The sequence below is a fragment of the Branchiostoma lanceolatum genome, chromosome 1, assembly GCF_035083965.1.
Source record: "Branchiostoma lanceolatum isolate klBraLanc5 chromosome 1, klBraLanc5.hap2, whole genome shotgun sequence".
NCBI lineage: Eukaryota > Metazoa > Chordata > Leptocardii > Amphioxiformes > Branchiostomatidae > Branchiostoma > Branchiostoma lanceolatum.
In genome coordinates this window covers 18751009-18772154 of record NC_089722.1, presented here as the reverse complement: position 1 = coordinate 18772154, position 21146 = coordinate 18751009, and the positions used below count along the sequence as shown (strand labels likewise).

The following is a 21146-nucleotide window of genomic DNA, read 5'->3' as shown; positions in this document are numbered from 1 at the left end:
TGTGTTGTATATTGTAAATGCGTTTTTCTAGTAACTGATGTGGGCTACATGTCTAAGTACAGAATCTGCTGTTTGATGATCCTTTGTAGTTTAATATATTTCTACGGCCAATTCAAACTTCAGTTGAAAAGATAAGTGTTCGATGATATATGTCCTGATCTTATCAATATAGGCAATCAAATTAAAACGAACAATAGATCCACAGAACAAGGATACAAGAATTCATGAGCCACAACTTTTTATTCACAACTGCAACGGCAAACGTTACAATTTTGATTCATTCTGCGAAAGCTAGAAATATTCGTACGCTATCCATTAAAATATGTAGTTTACATACAACATGTGTACGTAAGCGTGTGTGACATCGTAATACTACATGTGGCAATTGTGAAATTACTATTGCCTCATACAAGAAATCTGGTTCTTAACAGCACTTTTGCACATTTATCTGATATACGCTTCATCATACAGACGCACGAAATATTCCAAAATATTGTGTTTTAACCAATACAAACGGGTAACTAATAATTACATCTTTGTAAACCTGGTGTACTCATATAATTAGAAAGCTAGCTATGTTAAATCCTAATACATTGTACATCTGATTAAGATTAACAAATTTCAAACCGGCTTCACGTTGAAATAGATGTGAGTGTGCACGAGCGAAGCTCTTATCCTTACATGCTGTCCAGGTCTGTCCATGTAAGTGATATGAGAATGCCTTGAACATGAAGATGCAGCAGTATCATCATATACATCAATTAAATATATTTAGGCATTTAGTAAACTCAGGCACTTCGCTGTAATTTTATCCTTGCCATGGATTTAGTACTTATAACATGACTTAGCCGTTAATTTCAGTATATTTTCTATGTCTATGAATGAAAAATGCAATAGTTACGCAAGAAACATGATAAGTTTTAGTACATTTGAAACTAACTTATTCAGTTGATAGAGTATCACATGAACTGGATGCCTTCTCTTCATCGATGTCTATGAAGTACTCTACATTATACTATTATATTATATTCTATTATACTATTATATTTGATACTGTGCAATTGATGCTGTGCAAAAACATGTACACGCACATACCACTACAGCTTACACACAATGTACCCAAAACCTAATCTATAACGTACATAAATCCAACTGTAATCTAAATCCTTATGCTAACCACTAAGTTAATCCTAATTTCCGTAAATGTGAATTGAAAAACATACACAGCGTTCACAGCTCTAAGTCCGCCGTGTTGTATCTTCAGGGCACACCAGATGTCGCACAGCTCATTTTACTTCATAGCCGGATGGGAATCTATTACTTTCAACTTTCCTCCTGTTTTGTAGCGATAAAGCACATGTTTTTATTGATTTTCGCAGTCATTTTTTTAACTGCCTCAAGGCTGAGATGGTCTGATGTGGTGGTGATGCCTTTCGTTGACGTTCTGTTTTACAGCTGCTTCAAGGCTGAGATAGTCTAATGCGGTGGTGATGCCATCTCGTTTAAGTTCTGTTCTACAGCTGGCTAACCCAAGTCGCATAGCCCAGAGTCGTCATCGCTGTTCCGTTCTGAGTCTTGGTGACCTCGTTCCCCATGACCACCATTTCAGCAGACTCTCGTCTGTTCGCCGGCCCCTGGTCGCTCTTCTGGTTCTCCTCGTTCGAGTGTTTCAGGTTGTTCGTCCGTTTGCCGAAGGGATTCGAGATGTTGGACAAATGCAGGAAGTCGTGGTTGAAAATCTTGTTGGCGGCGTTGGGGAAACTTGCGGCAAACCCCGATCGGAAGTTCCTGTTCATGCAACCGTAGACTATCGGGTTGACGCAGCTGTTGAAGAAGGTCAGCCAGTGTGCAACGGGGTAGCCGTAAAAGTACAGCCGCTTAAGGTCCTCTATCTCCAGGTTGCCGTAGTCCGCCAGCATGGTGACGGTGTGCAGGGGGAGGTGCAGGAGAGTGAAGAGGACCACGACCACCACCAACATCTTGAACACGCGGACCTTGTTGCCGAGCTTGGCGCGTTTGTTCCCGACCCCTCTCCTGGTGGCACCCTGCACGCTGGACCGCATGGAGGACTGGTACAGACGGACGGCGACGCGGATGTACATCACGGTGATGGCGGTGAGCGGGGCCACGTAGCAGAGCACGAAGAGCGAGAGGGTGTAGTTTTTCTGTTGGCAAAGAATTCAGTGGTTATTTAAAAGATACAAAATCATCTTTCAGAGGGTAAGAGAGCAAATATGCGAGTGATTGTGTAATACAGCAGCAGTGGAGGCGATTGAAACAGATTATAATTAGCTGCTGAACAGATGGTTGTCCAGTTTAACAGAACGATCGCGTAAAAGAGTTGTTTTAGGTGCTAATTTATGGCTTTTGGAAGCTTAATTCCCTGGTTCCTAATGAGTTTAGCTTGTTGTGTCGCTGGATGCAAAACTATTTCATTGATTTATAAAAATAAAAGTCATGAACAAGGATCATACTTATGCCGTTCTTTGAATCATTGCTCACGAGATTTTTTTTTTTCACAATACACCTCGACATGCTCACATAACCCAAAGTGATAGATAATAGGTACCGCACGACAATGGGTACCGCTACGTTAGTTACAGACCTCTTGGGAGGTACGTTTTCGAAGTCATGGGCCATACCTGTCCGTCTAGAGTTGCCCACTTCTCGTCACAGAAGTGCTTCTCGTCGTCATACTGAATGACGAAGGCCAGAGGGGACATCATGGCGACTGCTGACAGCCAAATGACGACGATGATGACGAAGGTGCGCATGTTGGTCAGCTTGCTCTCCGTCGGTGTGATCACAGCCAGGTACCTAGTGGAGGGAAGCACCGTTGGCATCATTAGCGTGGGTCTGATGGCCGAGTTGCTACGCTAGTGGACCTGAGGTCGAGAGGTCACTGGTTCGGTTCCTGGCATTCCAGACTAGACGTTGTGTCCGTGGGAAGGCAATTTTTCTCACCCGGTTGGGGAGATGAAAGGCAGTGGGAGGAGAGGTTTGGCCTCCGCCTTTTAATATCCTTCCCTAGACACAGTGGATAGTAACTCCAATGGCCTCGAAAAAGGGATAGGACTACCTTTACCGTTCACCTGTTTTTATCATTAGCAAAACTTCACTGTTACGCAAGTTTCTCATACATGAGCTAGATCATTCCCTGGGTCGTTTCTATTTTCGTACCAGTTTATAATCTCCCTTAACGCTTCAGGCCAGGTATAATCAAAACATTCGTGCATAGGGTTAGATAACGTTAATCCGACCTGCGTGTAGTTATGAAGTGACAGTTAAATTGATGAAGCGTGCACATCTCCCACATGGCATGACTATCAAGAGGTTGTATTTTTTGAATAACCAACGTGGTGCCGATATCTACATTTGCTTGTTGAGTAAAATTGACTGTTGGGCTAGTACCTGTCCACAGCGATGGCCACTAGAGTTAAGACAGATGCGGCGAATGAAATGCCCTGGACGATAGGAATCAGCTTGCACATTACTGCTCCGAACATCCAACCTGAAATAATAAGAAACGTAGATGATTGACATGCATGCCAAAGGAGTCATCGAGATCAAAAGACAAGAGAAGTGTTCATAACAAAACTGTTTCGTGCCGTCTTTGTGGTGCGCTTTTAAAACCACGAGTTATGGCAACAAATCTCTATGAAGTAGACCGTAACAACTCATTAACATGTCTAATAACAGTGCTGAAAAGGGGGCATTAAAAAGCTTCAATATAGAGTCAGTATCTTAAAGGCTTTCAGAGAACGTGTTTATCGAACAGCTATCCAGACGCTTTTTTTCTGTATTAGCAACTAGCTCACACATGATTGAAAACACGAACACTTTCACTGCCATCCATAGACATGGTATCAATGTTATACAACAAGGCCGGATTATGGCTATCAAACAGGTAAGACTAGCTCAAAAACGACGGGAAAATCCCTCTTTACAACATTGATCAGCTTGAGAAGAGAAGAAAGCGTTTGAAGTAGATCCTCCTTGATAGGAACGAGACAAAGGTGAGCCCACACAAAAGGTTATGTTCACCGAAATAGAAAGTCCAAGATACGACTTAAAATGTCACCTTAGCAGGTGACAATCTGCATCAAAAGTTTGGATATTGAATGCAGGGCACTGCTTAACGACCTTATGGTGCGAACGTATGACTGAGCTGCGGTTCTGCTCGGTAATCACCTGAGTACCTTTGATATTTCGTCAACCTTTTGTACTTCAGACGCACATGGCGCCACTAAAGCTTGTGTGAGAACGGCGTCTGCCAAGGCCGTTAGAATGGTATCAAGGCAGCTTTGAGTTGATATGCAGTGAGAAATTTGCTTGTAGCACTATACATTGCTTTTGATATTGAATGCTCTTTTGCAATTTATTTTTGAAGATACATGAAAATGGGAGCCCAGAAAGCCCATGGTGGGATGATTTTTGTATCCATTTGTGTCGCGTGTTTGTACATATTAGTAACAAATTTTGGTAACAATAACATGATAAATGACCAGATTACAACCATTCCCCTCTTCGTGTAAATATCAAATCATTCTAAACGACACTAAGCAAAAACCACAATAAATACATTTTAACAAGCTTTATAAAACGTGTCGCTTGGTAGGGAATCATGCTCTAGCATGTCGGTTCGGGTTCTTCATGCTTCTTTGCAAAGGTGAACATGTAGGAGTGTATGGGTTTAGCAATAGTCGGCTTGTTTAAACGCATGAGGAATATAGCTTTTTCAGAGCTACTCATATATCTAAAGTGAAAGAATTTACTTTCTATATATAGCTAAAAATGATATTTCTATTATCAACATACATAGTACAATCTACAATAAAGTGCACTTTATGTTCTACCGCATTTTAAGTACAACATTGGATATTTTCTCTAGATGTGTGGAGTTGTGTCTTCTTGATTCAAAATATAACAATTTAATGACTGAATAATACAAAGCTTGGAAACATGATTGTCTTCCATCTTACCAATGGTGAGGTTGTCCACCAGGGTGACGGGCGTGCACACCACACCCACCAGAAGGTCACTCACGGCCATGTTCACGATCAGATAATTAGTCACAGTGCGCATGCTCTTATTCTTTGCCACCACCACGCACACCAGGGCGTTACCCATAATGCACATGAGGGAGACCAGGCCGTAGGCGACCGCCAGTAGGTACATGATCGGCGTGGGCTGTTTGTACATGGTGTTGTAGCTGGCATCCGCCTCGGTAGTGTTGTTGGAATCCATGACAGATCTCAAGGGATCGATTCTTATTTTTTTGAAATAGACTACCTTTTCGTTTTCTCTAAATACGTTCGATGCGTCCAATGTGCACTGCTTTTCTGTTCCTATCCAATGTCCTTGATTTTTGTGAGTGATTAGTTTGTTATTGAACAGAGGCCAGAATTCGGAGGAAAGGATTTGCACACGATGTGATGGGCAGGCGTGTTTCCTTGATCCCTGCAAATAGAATGTAAATTGTTATTTAAACATAATGAATACATACGGAAAACAAAGCACTGTACAGGCAAGCTATCAAATGAAGATGGCGTTAGATTGATTGATTTAAATAGAAGAATAACTTAAAGGTTTTACATTAGAATTTAATAGAGTAGTTCCACAATGTCAGCAAATTACAAAGTCCCAAAGAAGGCCACATCTGGAACGATCTGAAATACCCTGTTTTCATATGTGTGGGTGTACACACCGTGAAGAAAATAAGTTTGAATGTCTACATATGTAGAATAGGGAGGGAATGATAAGAGCAAATTGACAGTCTGAAAAAGCACCATTACATCGTAAACCAATGGGAATGAATCAAATGACTCGTATCTTACGGTGAAGCACATTTTAAAGAACACATAACTGCAAGACAGGGCCAAAAGACTATCACAGTCAGAAACAGAAACACAGCATTTCAAGGGCAAAAGATACAAAAACCAGACGTTCTGCTGCAGTACTAAGTTTAAACGTCAGAGGACCCAAACTCGACATTGACATCTGGGTCTATGACGCCTACCCACATGCTAAATATCCGTCCAGAGGTTAAGTTATTGTTGCAGATAAACGTGCACAAACCCTTAACTATATCTCCATTTTAAAGGAGGTGATTAACCCATACCTGTGCATTTCTCCGTCGATTGCTTAACAAACGTGAATGAATAAAACGTAACGCAGCCTTCCGAGCAGCTGGACAAATCATTTATACGACTCTTCATGATCACGCTGCCATCAATATTCCCCCGGAAGCATCCTCATCTTTGCCAAGCCTTATCTACTGTGCCTATAGATAGATATCAACCCACAAATCGATGTTACCTGGCACTTTTCACCTGATGCATTTCGTTACTTCCTTAATCTTTAAAGCTTTGAAAAACTAACTTTCGATCCATGAAACAAAATTTTCAAACACGGTGTAATGTGCAAACATTGACTGAGGTGACTGTCTTTGGTTCACCTGATCTGGCCAACAAATCTCTTGTCTTATTCAAAGAAACATCAAATAAGACAAAGAAATGGATGGAGATAAAGTGACGGCGGACTCAAGCTGTACACAACTTATATTCTCGCTGCACACTTGTACATTGTAGAAAATAGAATATTTGACAAGACACTAAAACGTGTGAATGGTAAATGAACAAATACCTATTTGAAACGTATGTCCGACTTCCCCTCCCGACGAAAAAAAGCAAAAAGGAAATTTATACCGAAAAATGTTTTGTTATTGTGATGTAGTCTTGTGTGTCTAACATGATTTTACAGTTGATTCTTGACAAGGAGAACAGAACAAAAGTTGTCAGAGAAGATGCTAGAAGTTAACTGTGTGTCCAAGAATCCCAGAACAAATATCCGGCTCGTTTCTTTAGCAAAGCTTTTTCAGCATTGTCCCGATGATGATGAAGATGCAATTTCTCTTCGCAGCCATTTCTGTCCATGAGACTTAATCTTCAGAGTTACATTGTGGATATACATTGAGATGAACGGCGTTGGTCCATTCGCTCCTGGTCACACCTTTGGCCTTTTCATACTGGCTCTCCGGCTCATGTTCGATCTCCATGTGTGTCTCTTGACAAATTCTCCGATAAGGGTGTGTAGTTCCCGCCGTCAGCGTACAAATGGCACTCAGCAGAATCTTTGAAGTGGGAATCCATGGCCTTGGATACAGAGTAGATTCTGACAAGAGCAACCATCTCCTTGCTGTTAAACAGCAGCTCTCAAAGTGGGTGGCTAAGGCACGGATGAATGCCAAGTGAGTAGGAAAGGAAGCTGCCTGTTCGGAGTGAAAGCTAGTAATAAAAGGAATCCTTTCATGTAATTGTCATTCGTTGAATTTATATGGCATTCACGGCCACACACCGAATAATAATAGTAAAGATAGCTAACTGTCGATGCTGCAAAAGTTTGGCTAGAACGCCTCTGTAGGTCTCTGTAATTTAAAAAATAATTGAATTCTAAAAAAGAAGAAAAAATAAATTTCAATGAGACTAGAGGGTATTCCTAAATTTCGGGTCTTTGTCTCATCTATGATGATTCATTGTGTGATAAGCCATACCAAGGCCCATTGAAGGGGCGATGAGACGGTTATCAAAACGACCGAAAAATGGATTTTGTCCTGTCGATTCATCATAACAAACATTGGCATATCTAACACATTACCAACGGGCCCTCTCTTTGCCTCTTTGGCTATATTCACACTGTATATATATCACAAATATATGACACAAAAATATCAAAATCATTCTGTCACACAGGAATCTTACCCTTACCCATGCGAAAATCCCCATCATCAACTCACTGCTCAGAAGGGCGCACATTTATTGTATCAAGGAGGTATCATCACTGTAAGAATAGAATTATTATGATGTGTGCTGGACATCATCATACAAGGACATAACATTCCTTGATATGCAAGGCTTATCACACCCACTCTAACGACTGATGCCAAAGTGTAATTTATTGATAGATGCATGTGATAAGTCCCCTCACAGTTGCGAGTGCGAATGATCAGTCATGGTACATGGTGGTCAAGGTCAGAGTTATCCTGGCTACAATATCTTGGATACCAGCCTTACTCTTGAAGCAAGTTAGTCCCCCCTGTGAAGACGTTAATGCAACAGGCAGAAGGTTTTAAATCTAAAAAGGAGTATAGCCCTATATTAGCAGTAGAAGGTTGCAGAAGCGTTTGTGTGTTTCTCCGCAAAACCCCTACTTGGGCCCTGGGATCTTGAGGTTTGACTGAGATTCGAAACTATAAGAGGACATATTGCGCTTCGCTTTTATACTCAGTCGCTGTGCGGCTTTTGGTCCTCGCTGGGGGGGCCAAGCGGTCCTTTCATCTAGTCTCTGATTTATTTCACAGATGCACTTAGTGTTATCCAGCAGTGATATGAATTATTCCTTTTATTCGTCGAACCGTCCTCCTCAGCGTGGTCTCTTTGATGATGAACAGTTGGAGGTCGTTTTGACCACGCCCCCTTCGATGTATGATCCCTGCAATGTCTCTCCAAGTCGAAGTTTGGGCCACAGGACAGTAATCAAGACCTGATATCTAATGCAATTGTAATCATGTTAGAAAGTAAGGTAAAAACCCTTACCTGTAACATCCAGCTCCAAAATATCAACAGATCCAATAGAAAAGACCCTTTATACCTACATTTACTAAGGGTACCAAACCTTTCTGTTTTGGCTAAAAGTGGATCTTATGCTGCTGCGCCAATTGCGGACTGTGGCCCTTGGAATATCAACCTCCTTTAATACTTAATTAGTATATACATTCGCCAAGGGAAACCAGACTGTTCCATCTAAGTATATATGCTATCCGTATAGTACAAGTATCGGTTAGCTATTACCGGCTGCTGTTGTAGTTGCACAGGTACCTATTGAGTTGCTCTTAATGGTCGGTTGTTGCCGCTTCTCAATGTGGCCTGCAACAGAGAGTGATACATTCGTTCCAGCATCTCCTATAAAACAGTCATTACAGTAACATCATGCATCTTATATTGATAAACGTGAGATAAGAAACAACTTTGATGTTACATCTGATTGATTTGATTCTCTAAATGATGGCTTTAAAACAAGACTCCATTATTACAACAGCGCGTGTGACAGTTAGCTCTTAGTTGCTGTTTTAAAAGTGACTCAGGTACCTATTTGTCTATTAATATTATCTTTATTGTCAGCTTTTGCAGTTTAACGATGTGATGGCGACAGAAATGTGGCCTCTTACTAAGAGAAACACATTTGTTCCAACATTTCCTGTAAATACAGTCATTATCATGACATGATAAGAAATGTTCCTTCTGATTGACTTGGATCTCTAAATGATACCCTGTGAATACAGTCATTATCATGACATCATGGAGCTAATGATGCTAACTACGAAAGAAAAAAGTTATCTCTGAACGACTAGATTCTCTGAAAGAAGATATGTTTTTGAGACTGTTCATTATAACAGTACGAGTGATTGTTAGCGATTACCTGCTGTTGTTATTGCTGAACTGGTACCTATTAAGACTCTCTTTACTGTGCGTTGTTGCCACTTTGAGATGCGATGACTACATAAGTTCCGGCGTCTCATGTAAATACAATCATTACAATAGCATAATGTACCTAATTATGATATCCGTGAGAGACGAAAAGTTACTTTTAATTGACTAGGTTCTCTACAATGGGCTTTAAAACCAATATACGTTTCAGCAGTAGGAGTGATCGTTAGCGTATACCTGCTGTTGTTATCGTCGCTCTGGTGCCTATGAGGGTGCTCTTGATTCTCAGTTGCTGCCGCTTCGTGACGTTAAGATATGCTACTTCTGATTGACTCCAACAGTAGCTCTAGTTTAACGGCAAGGCTCCATTACAGCAATAGGAGTGATCGTTAGCGTATAACTGCTGTTGTTATAGTCGCTCTGGTGCCTATGAGGATGCTCTTGGTGCTCAGTTGCTACCGCTTCGTGACTTGAAGATATGCTACTTCTGATTGACTCCAAAATTCGCTCTAGTTTTAAGACAAGACTCCATTATAGCAGTAGGAGTAGCTGCTTACCTGCTGACGTTATAGTCGCACAGGATCCTATCAGGATAGTCTTGATTACAAGTTGTTGCCGTTTTGCGATGCGCTGTCTAATTAAAGGAGACGTCCCGTCGGCAAAAGCATCTATTCCAGCTTCCTGCGTAAAAATTATACATTAGAATCACATCATGCACCAGCTAGAGAGCGGTCGTCTGTACATGCTGGTGCGTTGAGGAATTGGCTATCCATATTCCAGCTGTTCCATGAGCTCTAACGTAGCTCTACCAATCTTCCTTACGGGCAGAGCCAAATGGGTAACCCATTGGAAGAATTATCAGCTCATCTATGAAGAACAATGCATGGTCTGTAACTTTTTCTACGCCTCTTCAACGCTGTGTGAGCAAATATTCATAGAGAGGTCTATAATGCAGACTTGTGCTAGGTGAGTCTTTCTTCTTCTAGTGCTCTAACCTAAGAATATAGAGGAACAAATTCACAGAGATTATCCAAAATAGGATACAAACAAATAATAATAAAGTCATCATGTTTGTCCCACCACTTGCATGACGCAGTTCAACGATAATGGGTAATGAAAGATAATGCGTACTGCTACAATAGATATTACCTAATTTCTATTTATGCTTATTTACATTTACATGTTCCCTACATATTTCTATTCGCTATTCTATAATTTGAGACCCTTTTGCTAACAGTCAACTTGTTCTAAGTATTTATGAAAACCACAATCATAACACATGCAATACTTATGGAATAAATGTATACTATCGATAGTCATTTCAGCACTTCTAGTGCGGAGAATTTCTACCTTTAAAGGCCAATTGAAGCTGAAGAGGGAACTATGGCGATGTAACCCGAAGACCTCCACTGCCACTTGTGAATCTGCTGAAGCACCCTGAGGAAAACACATCCCAGGAACATAACATCATGCGTGGGGTGCTATTTCACTCATGTGTGAACTCTGACGTCTATTTCGGTACTGAATGGTGCGCAATAAAAAGACTTTCCTACGTACTACAGCGAGATTAGAATTGGATGATTGGAACTTGCTAATCGGCAGGCTCCATGTTACGCACAGGAACGTCGTTATTTGTTGATTTCGTCACTCCACGTTATCAGATCTGCCACATGACGCAAGCCAGAGCTATAGTTTTCTCAAGTTTCAAGGGTCGCCGTAGAGATTCGACTTGAGCACGTTTTTCAGGAGTTCGGCGCTCTCACGGCGCTCTGGACCATTTAAGGTCGCCGTGAGAGCGCAATGAGAGCGCCATCCAAGTAGAATGAGGGTCTAATTGATCATTTGGTACCAAGGTATGCGTTTCAATAGTACCGTTTCCCATTAACATTGCATTTTAATGCCACAAATATCGAGATGGTCTTCGTTATCAGTCCATTTCTCAGAATTCTTGCTGCTTGACAAAAGTCACCCAGAGACACTTGAGCAGATGCAAAAGTACCCCGCATAACACACACCTCATTGAAATCCTATTTTGTGTCACGCATGATGGCGCTCCAGAGAATAAACTCCGCCCGTGTCGGTGCCTTGGGGACTTGGATAATCGTGTATGTTCTTTACGTCTTACCCAGAGGTCAAAAGCGGGAACATTGTTGAGAACCACCTAATGGAAGTTTTCCAATTGCGTACAGTGGAATTGCTCTGTGGGTATTGGTTATATGTCCTTATCGAAACTTTAAGAAACAGCCTTCATAATGAAGAACTCTCTGTAAAGCCCCCCTCTCACTGGACCCGCGGCACACTGGCGGCGTCGCTGCGCCGATCGAATTGACAAAGCACTCAACGAATTTCATCGACAAAATCGAATATCTTTAAGCTTTGCGTGTTTTGTTGTCTTCTGGTCATACTTGTATACACGTTTTGAATGATATTCTCATCATAAAGTCAAGGGTAACATAAATCGAGTTTAGGACGCAGCGATGCCGCCAGCGTGCCGCGGGTCCAGTGAGAGGGGAGCTTAAGCTGTTTTTCAGGAACATGCCTCTATAGTCATTCCATGTGAGCGACGACCTTGCTGCGATCGCCCTACGACCTGAAATTTGAAAGTTCAACGAATTTCATAGATGAAAAGCGATTTTTCTACGTTTTGTGCGTTTTGTTTGTCCTTTATTATGAAATCAAGTGTAACATCTTAAGTCCCCATCTCACTGGACCCACGACACGCTGACGGCGTCGCTGCGTCCTAAACTGGATTTGTGTCACCCTTGACTTTATAATGAGAATATCATTCAAAACGTATATACAAGTATGACCAAAAAGACAACAAACCCACACAAAGCTTAAAAAGATTCGTTTTTTGTCGATGAAAATCGTTGAGTGCTTTGTCAATTCGATCGGTCGCAGCGACGCCGCCAGCGTGCCGCGGGTCCAGTGAGTGGGGGGCTTTAGATTGCAGCTAGGTTTCAGCGTGATCGCCGTCTAGTGGAATGGGGCCTTTAGAGGAAACATTACGGCTGAACGTGTCTAAATTATCTTTTCCTCGCCATAACTGGTCTCAGCCTTGGGCACAGACGTGACAAAATACATTTACTATTCGTGCGATTTGAGAAACGTAAGGTGCAACAATCTAAAACATATGGCATATTCTTATTAAACACGATTGGTTCTAGACCTGTTGTGATTCAGTATGCTATAGTTGCCCCATTTGGGCCATTTTCTACTACACCAGTAATACTATCTGTGTGAATGCTGCAATTTCAACCGCTGGAACTAGATGTTTCTTTTGATAGCCCAGATAACTAATACACTTGTTTTCATAAAATCTTAAATGATCTATAAGGTTGACTGCAGATTCAAATATCATAAAAAATAATACATATAATTTATTTACTGCACAACTGCACAATATGAAGAAAGGAAATAACATCTTGTCATCACACAAGAAAGTACTTTTTTTTCGAGAGCATAAAATCCACACATACCTTTACTAATTAGCACATCTACATCCGGGCCTAGGACGGATTCGTGGCGTCTGCTGTGCCGTTACACCTGCGATGGCGCAGAACGATTGGAAAGCCTGATTGTCTGCCTCTATGTTGGATTACTGATCACATGGAAGGTGTCTCCTGATGTTGTTCACAAATCCAATCTCTTCTTGCAATTATTACAGATCGGCTGCTGTCATCAATGAATATATGGATTTGAATAGCCATTAAATTTTGAAAAAATTATTACGTTTCATAGAGGTGATGATAGGATATGATCAAATTGTCTGTTTACATATTTTTCTTCATTGTATATAAATATCTTAACATATATATATATATATATATATATATATACGGAGAGAGAGAGAGAGAGAGAGAGAGAGAGAGAGAGAGAGAGTGAGAGCATAAGCATATCAAAGTCCTCTCCTAATTTCCAACACTTTAACTTAAAGAATTGTTATTGTATTGTGTTTCTAACCACAAGGCCACTATATCACGTATTGATCCTGTGATGTTTTTACCATCGAACACGACCATGGCATGCGACGGTTACTGTTATTGAGACAAATCACTTCACATGGTACAGTGCAGACGCATTAGTCATCATCAATGTGACGTTGATAGAATGTTTGTCCACTCTAACGTAGCGCTACTAATTACCATGCTCTACATATTATCATCCATGCACATGGGTCATGCACACATGTATTACAGACTTCAGTATAAATATATGTCTACTCGGAGTTAAACAGGCGGAGCAAATACAGGCCATACAATGTCCATTTTAGAAGAGCTGATATTTCTTCCCTCGGGTTACACAAGTGGCTCTGTCCGCACGTTTTCAAAATAAATGACGTTTTGTATAAACTGGTAGAGCTACGTTACACCCCACCAATGAAGATAACTTCTGCAATAAGTAAATGTACCTAGATTATGCTTGGCAGAGGCTATTGCATAAGATCCATCTCTGACATCTTTGACTATAAATGTCCCAAGTTGGCACGAGATCAGTGATTAGCTGCTTGCGGTGCGCTAATAATCGCGGTTACAGCGACCTTCGACTCCATGCTAGGCCCTTATCAGGGAATAGTCTATAAGATTTACTGAAAGTCGATATATTTCTGTCTCGCCCTTAAGGTATTAAAACGAAACAAACGATTACTGATAAACAGTCGTGCTAATCGACTAACAATTCTTCTTAACACCTGTCACTGCCGATTGTTGGAGTTTCAAAATTATTTGTTATTCATGAGTTGAATTGGGCCTTTCAATGCTGGTTATTTTCAGTGTCACAAAGTCAATGTTTGGCTTTATAGCAAATATTCCTAATTCATTACTTTGCTGTACATAAACTTGTCAATGTCTCTGGAAAAAGCTTCTGTGAGTACCGATTCACAAATCAATATTTCAAAGAAGAGTGCCATAAATTGCCAAAGGAACTTAAATTCGGAAAATGGATACTGTTTTATGCACTTGCGGCCACCCCATAGTCAGTGCGGGGGTGGCGGTAAGCCAGTCCGTTTCGTTTTCGCAAAGTTTTACATGGAAGCTGGGCTGCTGACATCATAAGAAGATCACGAACATTCTCCTGGCGGAAATGAGAAGGCAGTTAACGGCGTTTGGAGTGGAAACTTACCAGGCAATGAATCATCCATAGACTTTAAAACATATCAGCAACATCCGTCCTTACTGTTCTCTCTATTTACCGCTATGCAAGTTACGGTAAAAAGATGAATACGTCACAAGTGATATATGACTAATATGTATATGCTGATAGCATGTTTGCCATATCACAAGCAACATACGAGCAGCTTTGCAACAAAGTCACATAAATGCGACAAAACGAAAACATTTTAACGTCTTCCCATTTATCTTAGAAAATTTTCATCAACAGTTCCTTATAAAACGCTATATATATATATCCGTTAGTTCAGATCCCTGGAAGTGCAATGTGGCAGGTAGTACATCAGTTTCATGACTGTTTTCACAGTAAGAGGTCGCTAGCCCATCCCTGCTCAAAGCACCTCACTCTTCGAAGACGGAAACGCCGTTTTACGTACTTTCCGAAAGACAGGTGCAGCCCCAACTGAGATATCCTGATCCAGGATTTGAAACGGGGTCTCTCAATTAGCAGAAAATTGGAAGTCAAGGAGCTCAACTGTGAGACTGCTACCAGCTTTAGGGCCATTCGTTTCATCAACAACTTCCCCGTAGGACACGTTTCGCATTCTAAAAATATTTTTGTCCCAAACTCTTATAGCATGAGTTGAATAAAAAGTGACAAAGATGACGCATATATATTCATATCAAGTTCTCCAGCGTGTGTCAGTTAAAACTCTAACTGCACAATATATATTCAGATTGGGTTATACTAACTTCAAATGTCAGGGCAGAATATCTTTATGCCAATCGCACTTAAATTCCACATGCATGTGGCCACGTAGGGCTTATCAGATATGGAAAAATGTCATGGTTATGTGAAGTAAATGTTTGCTGATGGCTGCATTATCATTTGCCAATTATCACAGGTGACATTTTAGCACAGGGATCTCCCTCTGGTGCAAATAATTGTTTGCTATCAAGAGCGATCGAACAATGACTTTGAAGCAGAGTCATCAAGTAGAATGAAATGAGTTTCATAAATGAAACAAGTTAAAATCGGAAGGAAAAAACAAAATTCTCCCTTAAAACATATGATGTGTTGTGACAGCTCTTTTTTTTTTAAATTAGAATGTAAAAAAATAGACATATTACAAATACCACCCGGACCTTGTTTTCGTCCGTTTTCGACAGTTCCCGCCAGCTAGATTGTGCACTCGCGAAAGCAGTTTTTACAATGGCGCCGGAGATTGCAAATGCGTCTGTTCTGAATCTCCGGGTGCTTCAAAGAATGTTTCTACATGATCTAGCCGTTTGGTATCACTTGCATCTACCTGGCGCGCACTAAAGCACAACTCAGATTCAAGCTAGAGCATTATCTGCAGCTTTGATCAAAGTAATGACTAGTCTTTGTATATAATGACCATTAACCAACACAATACGCGCACTCCGGACGAAGTGTCTCTTAACGGTTCCTCTTCCAGCTGGCAGTTTCCGCGTGACCTTGCAGCTGCGTCTCCTTCAGAAGCTACTAGACATTGTGGATCGGGGTTAAACGTCTTTGAAAACAGCTCTTGCTGAAGCTAAGTGTTGCCGGTTGATAACGCAGCTGTGTCTCCATTAAGTGGCATTAGAAGCACTTAAAGAATCATCGTACATCTGACTTATATAATGCATTTCTGATGATGGTTCTGGTACGGAAGCTGCATCTCTAACAGAAGTTGTCCATCAATCAAACACTGCACTTCCACCCACCACCCACTACATCGTCGGAGAGAGCTCTTTTATTCTTATCATCATCGGCCGGCTGCTTTTGCACAGGCGACTGCAAACTTTCTCCATTTCCCCTCCAGATGATCTTCTAGTTATAACTGTAATCATGTGATCATCTTTTGAACCTTCTATTCAGTAAGAAGCTGCCAAACTACTTTCACACTTGAATGGTCGAATCACAAAGCGCTTCCCGTCCTCTAAATTGGCAGAATCCCCTTTCGTTCAACACCATTGTTAGTGCAGTGCAGGTGTCGTTGTGTAGTGCACTATATTAATAGCTGTTGTCGCCCTTTGTGCTTGATAATAATAAATCACACCATCCTAAATGGGGGACCAAATTGGGGCCACTGCACAAACTAAGACTGCGCGACAAGGCTACGCTAAACGGTATTTTCCATTATGGACGTGTGTTGTATAATTTATGTTTAACATGATGATGTTTATCGCATTTAACTATTCTGATATCGCCATTCGCGTTATTTTATGTGTACGTTTGTTTCATTATTGCATGTTTTTATGTATTTTATATGTTGTGGTTTCAGGGAAAGACGATTTTTAAATGTAGTTTTCAACGGGGTACAAACGTGAGTTCGCCACATAGAATAAGTAAAAATTAGGAGGAGAAAACAGCACTCATTTTAAAGGTATCATCCGTTGTGTCTGTTCCTTTTGTTTTGATTACAATGAAAAGGTAAACCTATTGCAATTATCCCCCAAGCCTCGTCTTCGCCCGACTCACGCTGTCACGCACGTACCCGATTGATTACGCTCTCGCGAGAGCAGTTTTTACAAAGGAGCCGGAGATTGGAAAACGGTCTATTCTGAAATTGCAGATGCTTCAACGAATGTCCTTAGATGCCCTAACCGTTTGGTATCTACCTGACGCACACTGGATATAAAGCACAACTCAATTCCTGGAAGATATATATATATATAGCCATTATCAGACTGGAGATTAGTCGTGGTACATAATGGTCCACCAACCAGAAGAACGCTCGGACTATACATGTCTTTGAAAACGGCTCTTGTGGAATTCCTAAAGCTATTAGTGACGTCTGACTTTGCAGCGATGCCTCCTTTGGTCTTGGGAAACTGTTTGGCCATCAGACATCGTGCAGCCAGGTTTTGACGGCTTTGAATCCAAATATTGATGAAATCAAATTTTACGGGGCTCTTGAGCTGTACCTTGGGCCATGGGAGGGTCCAATTCATGGACCTTACATGGCTACACATGGTAAAACCATGGAAAGCAAAGCTGCATTTTTTGGGGTAAAAAGTGGGATGTCAACTTCGGCATTTCAAAAAGCTACAGCCCAAATATTTATAAAGCACCAAGATATTACCCCTTGTCCAATGGGTCAGTCAAGCCAACGAGAAAGTTTTGGGGTCAATCACAAGAGAAAAGCATGGCAAAGTCACAAATTTTGGCCAGATTGAAAAAAAACCTCATTCTTTTGTCCTCCCTAGCAGAAAACAGGACCTTCCTGATGTACGGTGGGCTCTACTGCCCATGCTCAAGTCCCTCCCCGTCTTCTTAAAAAACTGCAAAACAACCGTGCACCGTACATCCAGCTAAAACAAAACATTTTCTTTTAAATTTGGCCTTTTCACCGCCTCCAACAGATGCTGCCTATCAAACTACCCCCCGAGGCATCCTTGGAGAGGGCTTTTGAAACTTCTATTCAGTCAGAAGTTGCCAAACTTGAATGGTCGGACCACGAAGCGCTTCCCGTCTCCTGAAATGGCTGAATTCAACATCAAAGCTATTACAGCGTACACGTCATTGTTTGATACACGTTATCCATTACCGTTGCCGTCCATTGTCTCTGGTGATAAATTACATCATCCTAAATGCGAAGGGCAAATTTGAGCCACTGCAAAGGCTAACCAACCAACCCCTACAGTTAGATGATCCGGCCTCAAAAAGCGACCCAGGCACACCCGAGGTGACCGACTGAACGGCAACTTCAGACTGCCGGCCTCACCATCGCAACAGCCTGGGACACAGAAATAGATCCTCATTTATGGAAAACTATATTCCAGGGCGCCACGCCCCCTTGGAAGCCTGCAGAGCTTAGTGAGTGAGAGTGAGAGCATAAGCTAATAAGAAAGAGCGACAAAGCCAAGCTGAGCCATATATTTTCCATTCGCTAATTGTGTTATTTAAAAGGTAAAGACTGAGGACGAACCATTTTTCGTTAGCTAGTAGTGCATTGCAGCATCGATACGGCTTGCGTTTTTAGCCAAGCACCCCGGCTCCCCAAAGAGGTTTGACTTTTGAGTCTAAGTCTAATGTTTATGTTTACGCTTGGATATCTTTGATCGTTGTTATGTCAACCTAGTACCTATATTTCAATGTTTATGTATTTCATATTTTGTGGTTTCTGGGGTATCAATGTCAACTTGTATTGTTGATTACTAACTATTTTGTTTTCCCTCCATTGTACCCGAAGGTATGTCCTAATAAGCGCAAAAAATACTTACAAATTGAAGAGAAAGCTTCATGCTCAAAATATTGTGTAAACTGTGTGAAAGTTTGCCCTAACTAAATCTACCAGACGTCCGTAGCCTTAAATTGCAAATGGCTTGCAATCTGCGCCACTTAACGAATACCTGGTGCGATGTGATACACTTTACCGCAGTCCAGTGATAAGAACCCATTTTAGGAAGGTATGGAGAACGGAAAACACATTTAACGGCTGTGGTAATATTCAACAACCTGAATCTTCGATCCATCACTGAAATCCTCAGCTCTGCACTTCTTATCCTGTCTCTTATCACATCTGTTCACGTGCGTCATTGCGCACCTGGAAACAGGGCAGGCGATATTTCTGGGACTTCCCGTAGGATAAGCGTTGGTCCCGTAGATTTGTCCCCCGCAAACAGTCATTTTATCTGTACCTACATCGCACAGCACTCTGCACGGAGCCGGGTAAAAGGAGATTGATCGATAGAGCCTGCTTATACGCGACAAAGCTGTCCACAAGCCCTGAGGAGATGGCGATTATCATTTAATTTTAGATGGAAACCGCTGGGCAGAGAACTAGATCTTGTGCACAAAACCTCGCTATTGGCCTAAAAGTTGACATGAATTGATTTGCTGTATGATTCAGATGCCTAGTTTTATGTCTGCCTTGGAGAAACTGAACATTTGTGCTAACTACAACAGAGTTATGTGATCTCACTGTAGATAAGAAGACACTGCAATCTCTGGCAATAACCATAATCGTACCGCTTTAAGCTACTACTAACGTCACACCGTTCTTAACACAGACAACATATTATTGATAACTATATCACACACCACTCTGTACGGGGCCGGGTAAAAGGAGATAGATGCATGGATAGATACTGTCGACAAGCCCTAAGAAGATAATATTATGTTTGTCTGCTAAATCTTTGATGGAAACCACTGGACAAAGAACTAGATCCTGTGGACAAGACCTCTCTATTGATCTAAAAGTTGAAGTCTATCGAATCTTTGTATATCATTCTTCGGGCTTTGAAGTAGTGTGAATATTTGAACTCACTGCAACAGCTAGAGCCCTGTGATCGTGCTAGATAAGAAGACGCGGCAATCTCTGGCAATAACCATAATCGTTAGACTTTAGCTGCTACTTACGTCACACAGTCCTTAACATAGCCAACAAGTCGCCTATAGATCAGAGGATGACATTTATCGAGTAATTCTGGCTGAAGTAAAAACTAGAAGAACAACTCGGATGTGAAATGATGGCGCAGTTATGAAAAAAGAGTACATGGTACCATTGCAGTCAAGACAATATTCATCGAGTAATTTGAATAGAACAAAATCAATAAGTAGTTGGCGTCAGTGTGCTATTCATCAAGCAATCCATATGAAGACGCATATACAAATGAAATAGTAGATCAACTTTGAAGCAAATAATTTTCTTAACATGTACGTCACTCACTTGTTAACGTTGCACTCGTGACGTCATCCACGAGAAGCTTTTCGGTCGTTCGATAATCGTGCCTGCGTCCCCGACACCACTACGCTCCGATGCCAGCGTGTTCTTCCCTCTCCTGAGTAAAACACAGCTATTACAAATTACATCAAACAGAGATGATGACAGGACTCCGTGGGAAATGAGCTTGCTAGAGCGATGGCCTTGGCATTTGCACAAAATCATATTCCTGAAGCAGTTTCGGGAGGTCAACATGGGAAATGAATTCCTGGTAACAGGGAAACATGTATTAATCAGCCATCAATCACACCATGCATATGGGTCCCTTGATGAACGACACGTAACTTGGAACTGGACCATTACAGCATAGCTTGTACTGCACAATCTCTCGCTGTCAAGGACTGATTGAGCCTCCTCCCCGAGTATAGACAGCTGATATTTAGGAATACCAATAAACAGATCCCTAAGGAAAAATGAAGTTGCGATCACGGTTCTGGGGCTACGCCATCTTTTTGCTTTTATATATACTGCTGCCTTCCTGGCAGTCAAAATAGCCTGATATTCATTGTTTTACAGAAATAGCCGGTAATATAAACAGAAACACTCGCATAGACACACAAACGCACAGACACACAAACGCACAGACACCGACACACACACACACACACGCAGACACAGACATACACAACACACACACATACGCACACACACACGCACACAAACACACACACACCTACACATGTCGCTCCTTTTGACATGCTTAGTTTTCATGTAGGCTCCTGTGTTGTACGTATTGCCAAGCTAGTAAAACTTGCTGAAATATCATATACTATAGCGTAGCCTGTGTTGCATAATCTCTCATTGTCGATGACTGATTG

At 41.4% G+C, this 21146-nt stretch overlaps 1 protein-coding gene across 4 annotated transcripts; it reads right to left on the bottom strand.

Moving 5' to 3' along the window:
• Positions 1–221: 221 nt before the first annotated feature.
• LOC136439249 (neuropeptide FF receptor 2-like) lies at positions 222–20472 on the bottom strand. Of its 4 annotated transcripts, none has more exons than XM_066434575.1 (9): positions 20275–20472; positions 12965–13031; positions 10836–10922; positions 10043–10166; positions 4983–8924; positions 3412–3511; positions 2643–2817; positions 1495–2165; positions 222–1430 (listed from the first exon to the last, which is right to left on the bottom strand). In XM_066434575.1, the coding sequence occupies exons 5-8, from the start codon at positions 5245–5247 to the stop codon at positions 1515–1517; spliced, it is 1191 nt and encodes a 396-aa protein (XP_066290672.1). In that variant the 5' UTR covers positions 5248–8924; positions 10043–10166; positions 10836–10922; positions 12965–13031; positions 20275–20472; the 3' UTR covers positions 222–1430; positions 1495–1514. The 4 variants fall into 4 exon arrangements, with proteins under 4 accessions (XP_066290672.1, XP_066290662.1, XP_066290652.1 ...); XM_066434565.1 differs by having other exon boundaries at positions 222–2165; positions 4983–5460; positions 8850–8960; positions 20275–20471; XM_066434555.1 differs by having other exon boundaries at positions 222–2165; positions 4983–5460; positions 8850–8924; positions 20275–20471.
• Between the last annotated feature and the right edge of the window lie 674 nt (positions 20473–21146).